General features: G+C 39.1%; 1 protein-coding gene across 2 annotated transcripts in view; it reads right to left on the bottom strand.

Annotated features, from left to right (window-relative positions):
• KCNQ1 (potassium voltage-gated channel subfamily Q member 1) overlaps window positions 1–16,166 on the bottom strand; it is a 329,750-nt gene that overhangs the window by 97,416 nt on the left and 216,168 nt on the right. For both annotated transcript variants that reach the window (XM_084208526.1, XM_084208525.1), the window contains exons 14-17: window positions 11,834–11,909; window positions 5,207–5,301; window positions 4,491–4,537; window positions 3,614–3,675 (exon numbers count right to left, since the gene is read on the bottom strand). In XM_084208526.1, the coding sequence (XP_084064652.1) occupies window positions 3,614–3,675; window positions 4,491–4,537; window positions 5,207–5,301; window positions 11,834–11,909 (280 nt within the window). The remainder of the gene's footprint in view (window positions 1–3,613; window positions 3,676–4,490; window positions 4,538–5,206; window positions 5,302–11,833; window positions 11,910–16,166) is intronic.

Raw genomic sequence — 16,166 nt, 5'->3', positions numbered from 1 at the left:
TTGGCAATCCTTGTATTAATACTGTACTTACTGTCAGATACAGGAACAATTCTGAGTATAAGGGATGCCCAGACAACTGCTTTGGATTGCTAGAAACATTCTTGAAAGGCAAACTTCAAGTCATTGCAGAAGATTAAGTTCTATTTTCAAAACAATTTAACAGAAAGAGAGGATAATGTCTACTGCTCAGAATGGTTTTAATATTTTTTTGTAAATCTGGGTTATTCTGCTCTGGGAGATCCACAAGGAGGGCCTATAGATATCTGGGGCAGTCTGGTTTGTAGGGACAACAGGGAGAGTCCAAGGACTGACCACTTTTAGCCTTCACTGAATATTCTAGATGATTTTGTGCAGTGGCCATATTTGAGACTGAATTTCCTTAGGGCAGCCAAAGCAGCAAGCCTGGCTGATCACCTGAGAAGTGCAAACTGCGCCTGTTATATCTACATTAATGGCTGGCAAATGGCTGAAAAAGAACAGATTAACGTGAACATTAAAAAGCTAGCATTGCAGTCATTCATAGCCAAGCTAAAATTAGTGCAGGGAAAGGAAAATAGGAGCTGCAGGACACAGAATTCCCCAAGCATGCTGCGGGCTTGCTCCTGGCTGGAGCTGCCGGGCACACCCAGAATGAAGCCCCCGGCAGGCAGCGCTTGCGGCATGAGGATGAAGAGCGCCATGTGAGGAGGAAGGGCACTGTGCACACACAGCTGGGCCCATCTGGAAAACTGTTTTTCATTTTGAGCTTGGTAGCAAGCCAGCTGTGGCCAGGTTCCTTGAGGGTAGGCTGAATAGTCACTCACAGATGTTTCAAGGATGAAAAGGGAAGGCTGGTCGCCGCAAATAAATTGATTTGCTGCTGTAATCCTGCTCAGCCACATTCCCTGAGGTATCTACACGCACGCTCTTGGGCCATTGGCACTTGGCAGCGGGTGTGAGCCCTGCTGGGTGCTGCACTCCTGCTGGTACATTCCCACTGGACCACTGGACAGCCCCCTGCACCCAGCACAGCAGGACACCTTTAGGAGAGCACAGCACTTGCCACCATCAGCTTTGAAAGCAACAGAGAACAACAGGAAAGTCAAAATATGCCGCGATTACGTGCTGGATTTCTTTTCACAAAGGCATACCAGGCTGTGCAGTCTCTAGTCACATTCACAAAACCACCTTTTCAGGGTCTTGCCAAAATTAAAGCAGGAAGGAATCTGCAGGAAGGCTCTTGCAAGTGTGATTCATCCCTTTGGCTTTTGTAGGAAACAATCTTTAGGTCCAGGATCACGAACTGCATATATCACAAGGTCAGAGTTTCAGTGCACAAGAAACTCTCTCCCTTAATTGTGCATACTCCTAAATTTACAGAAGAAAACAAAACGTTTTGCTGATGTCAATAGTTGAAAATTCAAGTTTTTGCCATGAAGGATCATAATTCCTGTCAACACACTGCTGTTTAAGCTTTTTATTTTATTTTAAAATGCCCCTTTTAGGAGCCGTCCCCTCTGTACTGCTGGCTGGACATAGCCCTCCTCTGACTTACAGGAGATTTTTCAAATGCACAGGAGGTGTTTAGATGCTCACACTAGCCTGCAGCACTGAATGTATATCCTCCTGAAGTCCAAGACAGAAAACTAATTCACAAACCAAATGGGATGAAACTGTTTAAAATATTTTGTCACCTTAAAAAGCACCTGATATCCTTAATATAGTGTTCAGCTCAAGAAGGATTTAACTCTGTGTTGGAAGCATACCAAGCACCGTGTACTTTATGGGGAAGAGAGGGCCAATCTCTGAGAGCAAAAATACCAAAAAATTAGCTTTGGCCACCATCTACAGCTGCAGCAAAAATGTGATTCTAGCATTGCCAGTGTGTTTTTATGTTAACCACTGTTTGCTGAGTCCAACTGAAATTCTCTATTTTTAGCCTTTCAGCTACTTTCAGATAAAATTCCTGCAGATAGGACTAGCTGTATAGGGCAGATAACATACAACTCTGAAACCACAGATGACCTCATGCAACTGCAAAGAAAGAAGGGTCTGTTACTTAAAACAAGGTTAAAATTTAACCCTGCTATACTAAAATTATACAGGGAGTGTTTTACAGTCCCATTACAAGACATAAAAACCCATAAATTCACGGTGTACTTATTTGTAAGGATGTAAAAAAGAGTAATTAATAACCCCCAAACAGCTTATCTCTGAGCCAGTACCACACCAAGGCTTTCCCAGGCTCGCTGGAGATTTTACAAATAGCTCTGAGAAGCTGCTTTAGCTGCCATTTGAGAATTATTTGTCCACACTGAAAAGACATTGCTCTTTGTCACAAGTCACAAGACATTTCTTAGTGTTCCACACTTTTAGTTGACATTATGGAGAGAAAATAAATAAATGTAATCCAAACTTTCTGGAAAGAGCTTCCATGTGTAAGAACACATATTAACCACAGATGTGAGGGAGCACTGCACAGTGATTCTTTTTCATGCTAAATACACTCTACTTTCCTCTCTTCTACTTCACTCTTCCCCTGTGTCCCCCCATATACCAAAAGAAGCCAGTTTCCTTAAAAACACCATTATTTCCAGGAGAGTGAAGTGCAGTTCTGAGTACTGTCATTCAAGTTGATTAAAGTAATTCAGGAGAAGTGTGTAAAGAACAGGCATTTCACAAGTGAATCAATGCAGATCAGGGTGCTGGTTTGTAGTCCTTGGGATGTATTGCTCACACCTCTTTTAGTTTGCAGAATATTTGCTGATATTTCTTCAGAACAAAACCTTCATGAGGTTACCACTACTTCCAGTAGTGGAAGAAATGCTCTGAAAGTTTTTTCATCAGGAAAAAGTTTCAGTCTTAACTTTAGAACAGGCCAGATACATGAGTGAAATAACTCTAAAGTAAAGAAATGCTTTCACTACCTCACCAAATCACTCTAAGAGATCAGTAAAAGATGCAAACTGTTCTTCTTAACTCTTCCTTTCTTTCCTAAATACCAGCATGGGAAAACCTGTATTTTCTGACAATGACACAACCATGACAATGAACCTCTACCTGTCATCTATTTTCTCGAGCACACCCAGCATTAAAATAAAGGCTCACAAAACACTTAACTGTTGTAATTATAGAACAAGTCTGATTTTTTTGGATTCATGTCACTTGGAAGGAGAAACTCCACTTATCATAAGAAATGAAAACCAGGACGGAACAAGGTTTGCTATTTCCCTCTCTAAGGAATTGTAGGTGGACTTATGTAAACAACAGAGCAAAGATCAAAGGCAAATCTTGGGGACCATAATATACTGAGTTATTAAAGGAACAGAGCCTTTTATCTATTGTGGAGGAAGGAAGTAAAGCATTGAGACATATGTAATATATGCAATTAAAAATAAAATACCCAAGTGAGTCCCAAAAGTGACTGAAATCAATTAAATCAGTTTTTTTTTCTTATTCTGTTAAAGTGATGAGAACCAAAAATGTAATCTGTGATAAAAATTAGACTCCATCACCGGGAAAAGCCAGGCATTCAACTCTATTTTAAGTTGAATTTTCCTTCACATCCTATGAAACAGGCACTGTTCAATCACAAACCATGTCCTCATTCACTGCCAGTTCAACTGAGCCTTACCTTGTCCTCCACTCTGTTCAGCCTGGCACCAATCGTGTTATTTCCTCGATCTTTGCTTTTCTCTGTGGAACAAGAAACACTTTCAAATTAATATATGGTGGTATAACAAAATAGCAGCAAACCACAACAGGGTGTGTTTAACTAGCCCACCAACACCGTGTAACTGAACACCCTTACCAGGCTGATAGATCCATTCCTTAAAAGTAGTTTTCTGTTTCTTTTTATAGCACTGGCCCACGCCAGGGCTTTTAATAGCCCTGAGTTTAAGGCATTTTTAATCTTAGTTTTATGCTTTAACCACAGAGAGCAAAAATGTTCCCAATTTAGTTAATGTTTTAATTGCCACTTAAAAACAATCTGCCACTATGCAAAGGACACTACAGCCAACTTGAATAACACATTTGGTAATATTTTATCTTTTTTTTCCCCACAATAAGCTGTACAGAAAGATGAGTTTGCAAATAACATAAACAGAGTTTTCCGTAGCCAGACTTGTCATAATAAAACTTAGTCCTTTGTGCTCCTTTTCCAGTGTCTTTTCAAAGCTATCAAAGATCTATGTGAATATTACAAACTTCACAAGAAACCTGTAATCTTAGCACACCAATTTACTGAATATGTGGTGAGTCTCAGAAAGACTAGAGCCCATATTTTGAAGACTTCAGTGAAAGTGGGTGCTTTAAGAATCTAAATAAGAACAACCCTAATTTAAAAGTGTTGATAACTAAATATAATTGCCGATGCTTAATCTTCAGAGTGCAACCAGTTGGCACGGTTTAGAAATTTGGCAATAAAATGAAAAGTACTTGAGCAAGTATTTTCCATTAATTATATGTTCATCAGATTAATTTTAGACACATCCTTTGTATTGACTTACCTGAGACGGAGATAAAAAGAGATGGCTTTCCGATGGACTGGTCCAGCCTATAGAACAAAAAAAGAAACATTTCAGTTTTTTATCAGTCTGAACCAGCATCTTCACTCTCTCCAGCTGGAGCAGGGAGGCCTCTTCACAAACAAGCAAAGTGAATTTCAAATAATTCTGGTTTGTCCTGTGAGTAAAGCAGTTGCTTTATGCTAAGAGTAGCTTAAAATGAAAAATTTAGTAGCAAAATGGGATTTGAATTAGATTGCTCTACTGCTTCTTTAACCACCGTAAAGTTTTACCAGGCCCATTACTTTTCCATGTGCTCAGCATTGATTTATCTTTTCCTTGTTATTCTGCAGCTTTCTTTTTGTATCTCTCATCTCTTAGCTGGCTCTTAGGTGCAATTCTACGAGAGAAGGTGACAGTATTGCCCTCTCCAAGTGTAGAACAGCCCCTATCATACAGGGATTGCAGTCTATAGTCACAGCTAGCAGGGACTGAGGAAATACATCTAAGTCCCAATGATCAGATTTTTAAACTTTTTGCCTTTTCCTCCCTGTATGAAAAGAAAACTTTACACAAATGCCATTTTATATTCTCTAATTGTGCACAGTAGTGCCAATATGGCGCCTTTAACCCTGGCAATTTTTTAAATGTGGGCCCCTAATTTACAAACATCCCCCTGCTGCTGTTTACAGGTACCAAGAGGGGCTTCACTGATGTACCTCCTCTGCAGCTCCTTGATTCGCACCATCAGGTTGAGGTGGCCCTGAGAGTACTGCTCAATGACATCTCGGACATCGTAGGGCTTCCTGGCTTGCTGCAAAAGAAGAGACAAAAAACATGCCCTTAAGCCACAAGGATGGAGGAATGGTCTGTGGCAACCTAGATGTTTTTGAAGAGTAAACAGTAAGTTCTTTTAGCACTGTGTAAACATATGAGTTATTTTGATTGTTGCCATGACCACACATTTTTGGTGGAGTAATTCTGACAGTTCTCATTTCATCCACTTTTTGTAACTGCAGGTCTGTATGCCTTCTGAGAGATAATTCACCAAACTGGAGCTCAAAAGAACTTGGAGCCAAAAAAAGTTTATCTGGCACTTTGTTCAGAAGCCTGTGCACTCTCTAGTTCCTTCTGGAAACAAGGTTCATACTCCTTGGCCACTGAAAAATAAAGAGCTCTTGCACATGCACAACCCCCTGTTCTCAGTCAGCAGCTGGGGCTCACAGTTCAGGTCTTACCATGGGAAGTTAAAACAGTCCTAGAGGAATGTGCATGACTGATTTCTTTTTCCAGAAAGACTGGCTGAGCTTTCAAAACTGCTGGGAAACACTGGTGCAAGAAATGCCCCGTGTCTGTAATTTGCACCTCATCCATGGGAAAGACTTCATCTGACCTCCTATTCATAAAACAACTTTTGTGTAGCATAGAGGCACTACTATCAAGATAAATGCAATAGTATCTACCTGTAAGACACCAAGACTAACTGGGAAGCAAGTGAACAAACATGTTGAAGGGCAGCAACAAATTTAAGGTATCTTAATCCTACATCTAGAATCTAGACTCCAATCATTGCCAGAACTGGTGTTCCCAGCACAGGAAAGACATGGACCTGTTAGAACTAGTCTAAAGGAGGCCACAGAGATAATCAGAGGGCTGGAGCATCTCTGCTGTTGACAGGGTGAGAGAGCTGTGTTGTTCAACCTAAAGAAGAGAAGGCTCCAGGGACACCTCACTGGTGCCTTTCAGTATTTGAAGGGGGCTTTTAAAAAAGATGGGAACAGATTCTTATAAGGGCCTGCAATGATAAGACTTCATGGCTTCAAGCTGAAAGAAGGCAGGTTTAGATTAGCTATTAGGAAAAGATTTTTAAGTGTGAGGGTGGTGAGACACTTAAATGGGTTTCCCAGAGAAGTTGTGGATGCCCTGTCCCTGGAAACATTCAAGGTCAGGTTGGGAGGGTCCCTGAGCAACCTGATTGAGTGAAGATGTCCTTGCTCATGGCAGGGGGTTTGCACTAGATGACCTTTGAAGGTCCCTCAAAACCCAAATTATTCTATGATTTCTGACTCATTCGTTATGCTGTTTATAGAAACTCTGTAGATAATTTTCAAGGTTTTGTAAAAACCTTGGTAACACTGAGTTACAACTTTTCTTGCATCTCTTGAGAACAAGAAAAGGAGTTTTCAGGGTACCTTCTAAGATACCAGAATTTGGATCCCTTTTGAAGTCTCAGAATTATTTTGTCACCTGTATTTCAAAAGCAGACGTCTCTGCTCTGCTTTATCTTGTTTCCCAAACTTCAGGATTTCCTCAATTCCATGCCATAAATACTGTTTTTTTCCTAAGCCAAAGGAAAGTGGGGTACCATACAAAAACAAGCTGTGGAGACTGTGGCACATTCATGCACCTGCCTGGGAAGCAGCTCCCACATTTCAGGAATGATTCCTTTAGTAACATCTCTTCATCAAACAAAGTATATTTCAGTCTCCCAGATTCCCCAAGTCAACTAGGGGGAATGTGAGACCCTCTCTAGTGGGAGGCTAAGCAGGACTGGGAATTGCTTCAATCCAACCAAGGAGCACAGAAGAATTCCCAAGCATCTCAAATGCTTACACATATATAAATCATAGCTAACATCCACAAAGAAAGAAATATGTTTCTGCCATGGCATAAGCCTGTAAATTTTTCCATGGACTAGCACTGTAAACATGATAATATAAACAAACAAACAAACAAGAATAATTCTTGGGTTCTTTTTGTTCTATAAATAAGCAAAAAGAGAAATCTGCAAGTTTGAAAACTGAAGGGACAGAAAAGGTGTTCAGTAAGAATAAAGATGCAGAGCTTTCTCCTGCCATCCTCATACTCTGACACAGGAGTCTGACAGTAGTATAAGTATTTCCCCACCTGTTTTTCATTTACAGGGCTGTTTCTCTCTCTTTAAAACAAGAATTAAAAACCTGGAGCAAATATATTATAAGAATGAGGCTAAACTTCTGAGTGAGACTGGGTATTTAAGTCAGTACTGATTTTTCTGTAACTGCTTCATATTGAAAGCTGCTCCTCTGTAAGAAAATACTCTTGATGTTGACCATATAGAAAAACCTGCAGCAGGCAACAGATTAGTATGGAATAGACAAAAGTAGAAGCTAGTCCCACAGTTTTCCTTAACTGCTTCTCTTCCTTACTTTTGGTCCTCTGCTAATCAAGCAAAACTCATGGCAAAACTCTTTTAAATGTGTTATAATCCCCCCCATCATAAATGAAGGTTTTTAAAGGGCACAAAACCCAATACCAAATATTAAATGTGCATCACTGACTGTGACTGTTGTTGTTCCCTAGTAACTGCATGGGCAGGGAGGCAGACCTGGGAAAGGGGAATTAGGAAAGGGGAATTTCTGGGAAATGCAGCCCGGTAACATCAAATAAAGTGGAAAAAACACCCTGTGAAGCACAGGACACTGAAATACATAGTTTAGTACAGTCCAGTATGGAGATTAGAAAAGATTACACACACAATTCATATGAATCACATAGTATGATGAACTACAAGACTATAAATGTAAGATTTTCCAGGGAAATTGTAACAAATCAGGCAACAGTTATGTCATCGGTAGAACTGCAACCTGTATTTTTAATTTATGCTATGTATAGAATATTTGCCATGGTGAAAATCACACCACAAGTCAAAAAGCTATTTTAGAAGGAAATTAATTTACTCAATTGGAAGAATTTACATGGAAAGAAAATTTAAAAAGTTTTCAAAATGAAAATGGGAAATCAGAACAAATTCCTGGTCTTTGTATCTCTGATGGATATCACAGTTGTGTCTATGTACATTAGTTTTAAGACTTCTAGAAACATTCATAATTGGAAAACAAAGGTTATTTGCTCATAAATTAAGCTAATGGGATAACTGAGTATGGCAAATTTTTTTTTCCTGAAATTCATTTGTAATATTAGATTGTGTCAAAAACATCTGCTTTAAAACTAATATATAAAATTCATTTTTGGTAGGTAGGGTGAGCAAAGCCTAGAAAAGCATTCATTTCTATGTCTGCTTTCCCTATAATCAATAAAATCCTTCCTTAATCATAAGTCATTAATCTTCACTGATGCTCAGGACTTGTGTTGAATGTGATCATTTGTATAGAATTTGAAACAGTCCCACAGACTTTACAAGAACATAAACACATCCATAAAAAAGGTATTAATTCTTTATAATATTATGCTGCATTCATGGGTCATATATGGGCATCCTCCAAAGGACTATATTTAAACCTTTACTTTAAATACAGCCTAATTTTCTCTCCTTCTTTTTATAGAGGAAATGGTACTGCAAAAAGACTTGCTTTTCATGTCCTTTGAAAATCTTTGTATCCCTGTTTAGCTTTTCTTTATTTGTTTTATTTATTTAGTTTTAAACAGGAAGGCTTTGCTTTCTAACTGGCTTTTGTCCTTCTGATGCCATCACCCTCTGTTATTAACTGAACCCTTTAAAAAATATATCTAGTCAATTTTAGGCCTACAGGTGTGTCCTGCAAACAGCTGGTATACTTTAAGAACCATGCTGGGTTCATGCTGGGACCTATTTTGCAAAATTTTCCTCTTCCTCTCCTTCTTCCTATGCTATCCTACTAAAAGTTTCAGAGGCATCTCTAAAAAAAATACTCCTTTAAAGTGCTGGCCTTCTTTAGTGTTCCAGCTAATTTTAAGCATGACTAGCCCAATGGACTTCAGATGAAATTGGGTTGTGGGTTTTTTCAACAGTTACAGGAAGAAAATATCTGAATTTTCTTTTTTTGGTAACTTGTTTTTTACATAAATTCAAAGCTTAGTAAAAGAACACCTACTAAAAACCAGCTTCACAGACCTCTTAAATGCTGAAAGATAAATTTTTAAAATTAATCTTCTTCTTTACCTTATTTTTGGACATTACATTAGTCTGCTTATTAGGAACAGTACAGTCATTACTTGGCACATGCTAAAACAATTTAATTTCTTATGATTATTTTATGTGCATAGAACAGATTTACAACTTTTGATGAAAGAATAATGACGTGGTTATCACTTAATTACAGGAGAGATTTTCAAAATCTTCTCGTGGCTTGAATTCCAAGGTGACTTCGCACACATCAAGTTACTCAGGTGCTTTGGAAAACTGTACCTTTGGTGCTCTCCAAATTTCTAAGCTTGATCATGACTTCACATTCAGAAATGATGGAGAAATATCAGATATTCCCCTACTTTACCACTGGAGACACTGCTTCTGAAGAAACAGCAGCTGTACGCAGGAGTAGACCCACCCCACTTCAGCCAAATGACATTTTTAGCTCTTTAGGAGCAGCTAACATTGATCCTTCAGGAAGAAGGAAGATTGCTGAGGAGAGATGGGAGACAGCGCTGTCCAGGGATTTTGTAGATGGCCAGGACCGAGCCTTTTGCAGATGCAAAAATGAGAGTACAACTGAGAAGCCAGATTAGCAGCTGAGATACTGAGCACAACCAAGTTTTAAGTATGAACTGAATAGTCCCATTCTATTCAGTCAAATGCTTTTTCAGCTTCTATCAAATCATCTGCCGCAGGGGAGTTTCGTTTATTTGCCAGGTGGATAATGTTGCACACAGCGCTCAGGCATTTTCAAAATCTGTTTCTGACAAATACCACTTGGGAGGTAGATCTACAATGTGTGGATTTCTTGTTACTAAGCAGTTTAGTTAATACCGTGGCAAATATTTTATGATCTAAATTTATGAGAGCAATGATTCTGTAATTACCACGGAGCAAGGGATCACAATCAAGTTTTAGAATGAAAATAAATTAGATTTAAATGGAACTGGCCACATTTAGGCAATTATTCACACAGCAGCAGACACATCACTGGACTGGGCCACATCCCTTGCCCAATTTCAAGTGCTGACCAGCAAATGCTAAGAAACTTCCCAACCAAATGACGAGAAATATTATCTTCAAGTAGTTGAGACTGTGCCTATCTTAATTTTAGTCTAATAATGATAATAAAAGGTGAAATGTACTAGTAGAAACTTTTTGAAAGCCCTCTCTTCAAGAAAACTCTGGACACGGAACATTTCAGCCTAAACAGTACTGATCTGCATACATTATACATAATTAAAGCAATTTTTCTGACAACCTTACCCATAAATTAGCTCAAGATTTTTAGCAAAAATGAAAATATTCGAAGTAGAAATTTGCTAAAGAATTCAGGAAACACTTCTGAATTTTACAAGGAAATCAGAATTGTGGGATTTGACAGCAGCAAACTTGGCCTTACAGATAGATATATTGGACTGCTAGTCATCATCATCATCATCCTCAGCACCATCATGATCTTTTTGATCTTAAATTTTGTAGCCTTCAAATGTGAAAAAGAAAATACACTCTCCCTTTTTAAAGGGTCTAGATTAAAGGTGGGATAGTTTTCTGGTTTATTGGAAGCAGCAATAGCTAGGTCACGTATGAAAATGGATGTAGGCAGTTAAGCCACTCTCATCCATTGCATTTTCAGTTGTGAAGCCTGTTCTCTAGAGATTATCCCTTATTGATTGACTTCAAGCAAGGTAATATATTTATTACTTATATATACATTCACCTGGTTTAAATCAAGCTGAAGGCTGTTGACATGTGTTTTTACTGGATTAATGAAACAGACTTTCAGAAAGTTTGCAGTCTGAATTTTTTATTCAGAACAGGAAGCAAGGTTAATTAGCTACTGTTAAATGCTTATGACATCACAAGACCACAGCAAGTGAAGTGGCACACGGGAAATGTATCAGCGAGGGCCAGAGGAGGAAAGAGAATCAGTATCTCACTAACTGGGAAGGCGGTCTCCTACTATGCAGAGGGGAGAAAGGAGAAGAAATGAGAAACCCTCCAATACACTAACAAATTCCCACCTTGGTTTCTTATCAGGACTTCAGTATCATTGAGTAAGGGACAGAAACAAGGCTGAGGTAGTATTTTAATCTCTAATCCTACTGACTGGGCATGAAAGCAGCACACAGCTCAGAATTAATGGAGACATACGAGAATGTTTGCACTGCCAGAAAGAGACAGCGATAACAGAGGGCTAAGGGTCAAGTCCATTAGCAGAAAATAACATTTTAATTCAGACTGCATTTCAGGAGTTTAGCCTATTTCCAGTGCATCCATAGTTGACTAACCTGCTGTGAAACAACCACCCTATTGAAGGAGGGAGAGAATAGTGGGTGTAGATCACCATTACTGAAATGAATTGTGTTAGTCTCTCTTAAGTTTCTAAGAGAGACAATGAATCAGGAGAATAAAAGGGTTTATTTAGAAAAGGAGCTTTCTATCCACAACTCACCTGGAACTTTTTTTTTGCCACAAAATACTGCATCCTCCGAATCACCTTGATGGCAGCGCGGTGGTGTTCCCGTAGCCTGTGGGAAAAACAAGGAGCGTGAGGGGGGAAAGAGCATCTCCATCCAGACAAGAAATACAGCAGGCTGCAGAAAACCCTTCCCCAAAACATCAGTGTGCAGTGTGAGGAGCTGCGATCCAGCACAACACACCATTCTGCTGACCCTCCTCACCTTTCAAGAAGGCTCTGAAAATCCAGGGTTTTATCTGACCCATGCTAGGTTTGCACCCATTTCACCACTAAAAGAGGTGTCCACATAACCTCCTTTGTCTAAGAAAACTTCCATGCATCCTTCCCAGTTTCATTTCCACAAAAAACCCCCAAACTCTCAAGTTCCTGCATATCCAGCCATGAACAGCTTTTATACAGTCACTCCAGTTTTAGGATTGTTTTGGTTTGTTTGGGTTTTTTGAGGTGTTCACCCCACAATTTCTACACAACATCTTTCTTCACTTTCATGATTTTTGTTCCACAAAGAATCATTAAAATAAAAAACACTTGAAAGGTCTTTGATTTGTTGACTGCTAAACAAACAATCCAAATAATCTAGTAGTTGCTGGATGTAACATCTACATACATATTTATCCCAAAATGGAACTGTAGCTTAATATAATGACAAAATAATCTGACAGGTCTTTAAGAAATATATGGTCCTCTTTGTGCATATGCATATGATCTGACAACAGAATAAAGAGAAAATAATTTGTTCATTGTGCTTTTAAATTACAGACTTTAATAGAATCTGATGTGATTTTTCAAACAGTGCCTTAAAACCAAAGGTTATTTCAAATTTTTCAGAGCTTGCAAAAATGATGCCTTTTCTTCTTAACATTAAAATATAATATCAAACATTAAACCAATTATTCAGATTGCTCATTCTATTACTCTTACCAAGATGCACTTGAATGACATTACAGCACCAGCTTTATTTCCTTTTTAACTGCATGAACATCTAGTGTTTCTAACTCTCATCCCAAACAGACTTCTAGTGATGGCTTTGCAGCTGCAAAAGCAGTTAGGTGTTCCAGATGATTTATCTTTATAAACTTATTATTAGTAATTATGAGATATTAGATATTAGTAGATAGAATGGCATATTGAGATGTCACCTTGCAGTGCCTTCTCTCCATACTGAACATGACAGCATTCATACTCACTCAGGGATGGAGAAATCATCTAAGCTCTGTAAAAGAACTATTTTAAGTTCTATAAAAGTTTGAGCAAGTTTGGGTCTTTAGTATGTTACAGCATGGTATCAGCCAAGCCTCTGCAGCTAAATATAACCTGGAATTTTTGTGAATATTCAGGTGTTTCCTCAGGATAGATCTCCCCCAATAAATAAAAGTTTTGCATGTGCAAATGGTGGATGTCTGTCCCTGCAGTTGGATCTGCATAGAAGATTTTTCCCTCTTAACACCTTCCTGAGATCTCTTAGAGACCCTGTCTCCAGGCCCCTGCTCCCACAGATCTGACTGCAACATCACGGTTCAAGTTACAAAAATGGAAATTTGCTACTCCTGCCTGGAATGGCTGTGTGTTTGGATCAGTTCCCAGTGGACTGAGTTAACCTAATGCTGGTTTAGGGCACCCCTGTTCTGTGAGCCTGTGCTGCATCATTCTGCTGCTAAGGACTTTGGGTGACTTCCCTCAAACCCAAAGGAAATAAAGTGTTTGGGCTTTTAAGTTCTGCTTCACAGAGATGGGAGCCAAAAAGGTAAACACTGTTTAATTTTCTAGTAAATATCAAAGGAATGATATCATGCAGCTATACATAAAAGCACACAAAAACATCTTTTGACAAATAGAAATATATTTGAATTGCCATAAAACTGCTTGTAGTGTTTTGGTTTATGCCTCATTTCCTCTGGGGTGTTCTTCACAGCCCATTATTTCTGAGTAAAACATTTTTCTTTGGGACAGCCAGTCACCAGTAGAGCACACCAAATCCCTCATTCTCTATCTAGAGGACAAGTCCCATCTATAAGCAAGGCAGGCAGATAATAAAAATGGTATTTGCCATTCAGTGAAATAATAAAGCTACACGACCAAAATGATTTTCCAATGCAGCTATTCACCATCAATCATTTTTCAGTGCTAACATGAACTACCATGCCAGGAGGAAAAGTTAATATTCTCATTTTAATCCTTCCCATTTCCAACTCCAGTAGGAAGCCTTACAGTAAGCTTGTTTCTGCTTATGCTGTAAAATGGAATTCTGCACAACAGGCTGTCCTGATTCCCCAAGATTAAATGCTTCTGCGATGAGAGAAGGGAATAAAGGATTTAATTAGTAGCCAAGGCTGTGATTCACGGTTGTTTGATCTCTTTGGCAAACTGGTAACAAACGCTTTAGTAAATTGAGAGCTTAACCATTAACTGGTGGTATTTGTTTGTTCAGCCACTTGTGACATCTCTGAATTTTGGTCACAGAGGGGCTGTCTGCAGCCTCTGGGCACACGGAGCGCGCTCAGACGTCAGATAGGTGCTCAATGCGTTACCGCGCCCACCTCTGTGAGTGCTTGATGTTTTTTAGGAGTGTGGCTGGAAATGACCTCACTGGAGTGTGCTGCCAGAGCACAGCACTTCACCTTTCTGTGTCCATCTCCACAGCCAGTGGGAGACACCCTTTGGAGAGGCACTGCTGTGCACAGTGAATCTCTGATGGCAGCCTAGAAGGGGTCTCCAGGGACTGCTGGGCAGCTCCAGAGAGCCCTTCTGCTGCAGTGTGGCTGTGGGAGCACAGCTCTCATGCAACTGCAGTCCCTCATTTTCAGATGTTTAGATTTGCCTGACTCTGGGGGAAAGCTTGTTGACTAAATGCATTAGCAACAGTGACCGTCAGCAGGCCTTTTGCTCTTTTGGCAACAAAGCTATTTTCCTCCCCTAAGCATTCATCAGGCTTTGAGCCTCATCATCAGCCTACCTGTTAATATCATAACTGATTTCTGAAGGAACTTGCCAAACACTGTTTGACTGATTCTAATAACTTTTAAAGGTAACATGCTTGTTACCTTAAAAAGTAATATACACACAATGCCTTTAAAATCAAGCTTAAGTTATTACTTCTGATACTGGACAACTTCTCAGCCTTCACCCTTCTGAAGAAAAACTGCCAATAGCTTTCACTGGCTACCAGCAATTTTCTTTCTCAATATGAAGAAGACATCAAGATCACCTTGAATACAGCACATGTTATGTGACATTTCTCATGGATTTAAACTCACAGAATTAGGTCCTGAAGCCACCAAGGAATTTAGACCATTGTTATAACCCTTAGGAATCCAGAAGGATGAAGAAGGATGTAACAATTCAACAACAGAAGGCCATCCTGGTTGTAATAGGGCAAATAGATTTATACAAACCTACATTATTTGCAGGTATAAAATAGGACTGCTCTGTACATGCACTTTAAAATGACCTGTTGTAGATTCAGGCACTATTCAAAGCATAAGAAATGAGAATGAAAAACCTGGCAACAAAATCCAATAGATTGAGCACCCACATTAAAAAAGAAAGCCTGGCAGAATTAAATTACCAGAAATCCTTAGTTTTTCCTGCCTCCTTTAGTTGTTAAGATATTTAACCTACAACCAGCCACTTGGAGGAAATCTGATCTCATCATCAGTCCATCAGAAATCTGAACTGGAATTTCACTTAAACTGGAAAACAAGTATGATGAAGTACTTTATGTAACTCAACTGACATTCCCATTTGGTTGGAAAGTTATTATACATTAATAAATTCGGACTGTTGCAATTCAGACTTTTGTTCATTTGCCTTCATATTGTTCATTTTCCCCAACACAATTGGCCAGAGTCTCAGTAGGTTTCCGAAGCTGTGACTCATTCCCCAGTCCCACACGCACTGGCAATGTCACTGCTCAGTCAGGACCCACCTGCCTTCTGTCTGCCAGGGGGCATGCAGGGCCACCCCAGAAGAGTGCTCTGGGGCAAAGGATAAAACTTTTTAGTTGGCAAAACTGTGTGGCTTTATGAAAAAGGAACTAAGCAGGTGCATGGTTCAGTTGCTCTATGATCCAAGACAAATAAAACCTTTTTTTTTTAAATTAAGTTTTACAAGATTATTCCCCTTTCTGAAATAGATTTATTTTGCTAAAGGATCATAAAGGAAAAGCAATTATTAATTAGAAATATTTATTGTCCTTACCAAGCTGCTAAATTTTATATCAAACCCTTAGTAATTCCATTAGAAGTTTGTTCCCCTTTTCATCTCAGGAAGGTGTTCTACATATTGGTTTAGTGTTAACAGAAATATT

This window comes from Fringilla coelebs (genome assembly GCF_963513975.1).
Source record: "Fringilla coelebs genome assembly, chromosome: 6".
Classification (NCBI taxonomy): Eukaryota; Metazoa; Chordata; class Aves; order Passeriformes; family Fringillidae; genus Fringilla; species Fringilla coelebs.
This window is presented reverse-complemented; position numbering and strand designations above follow the sequence as displayed.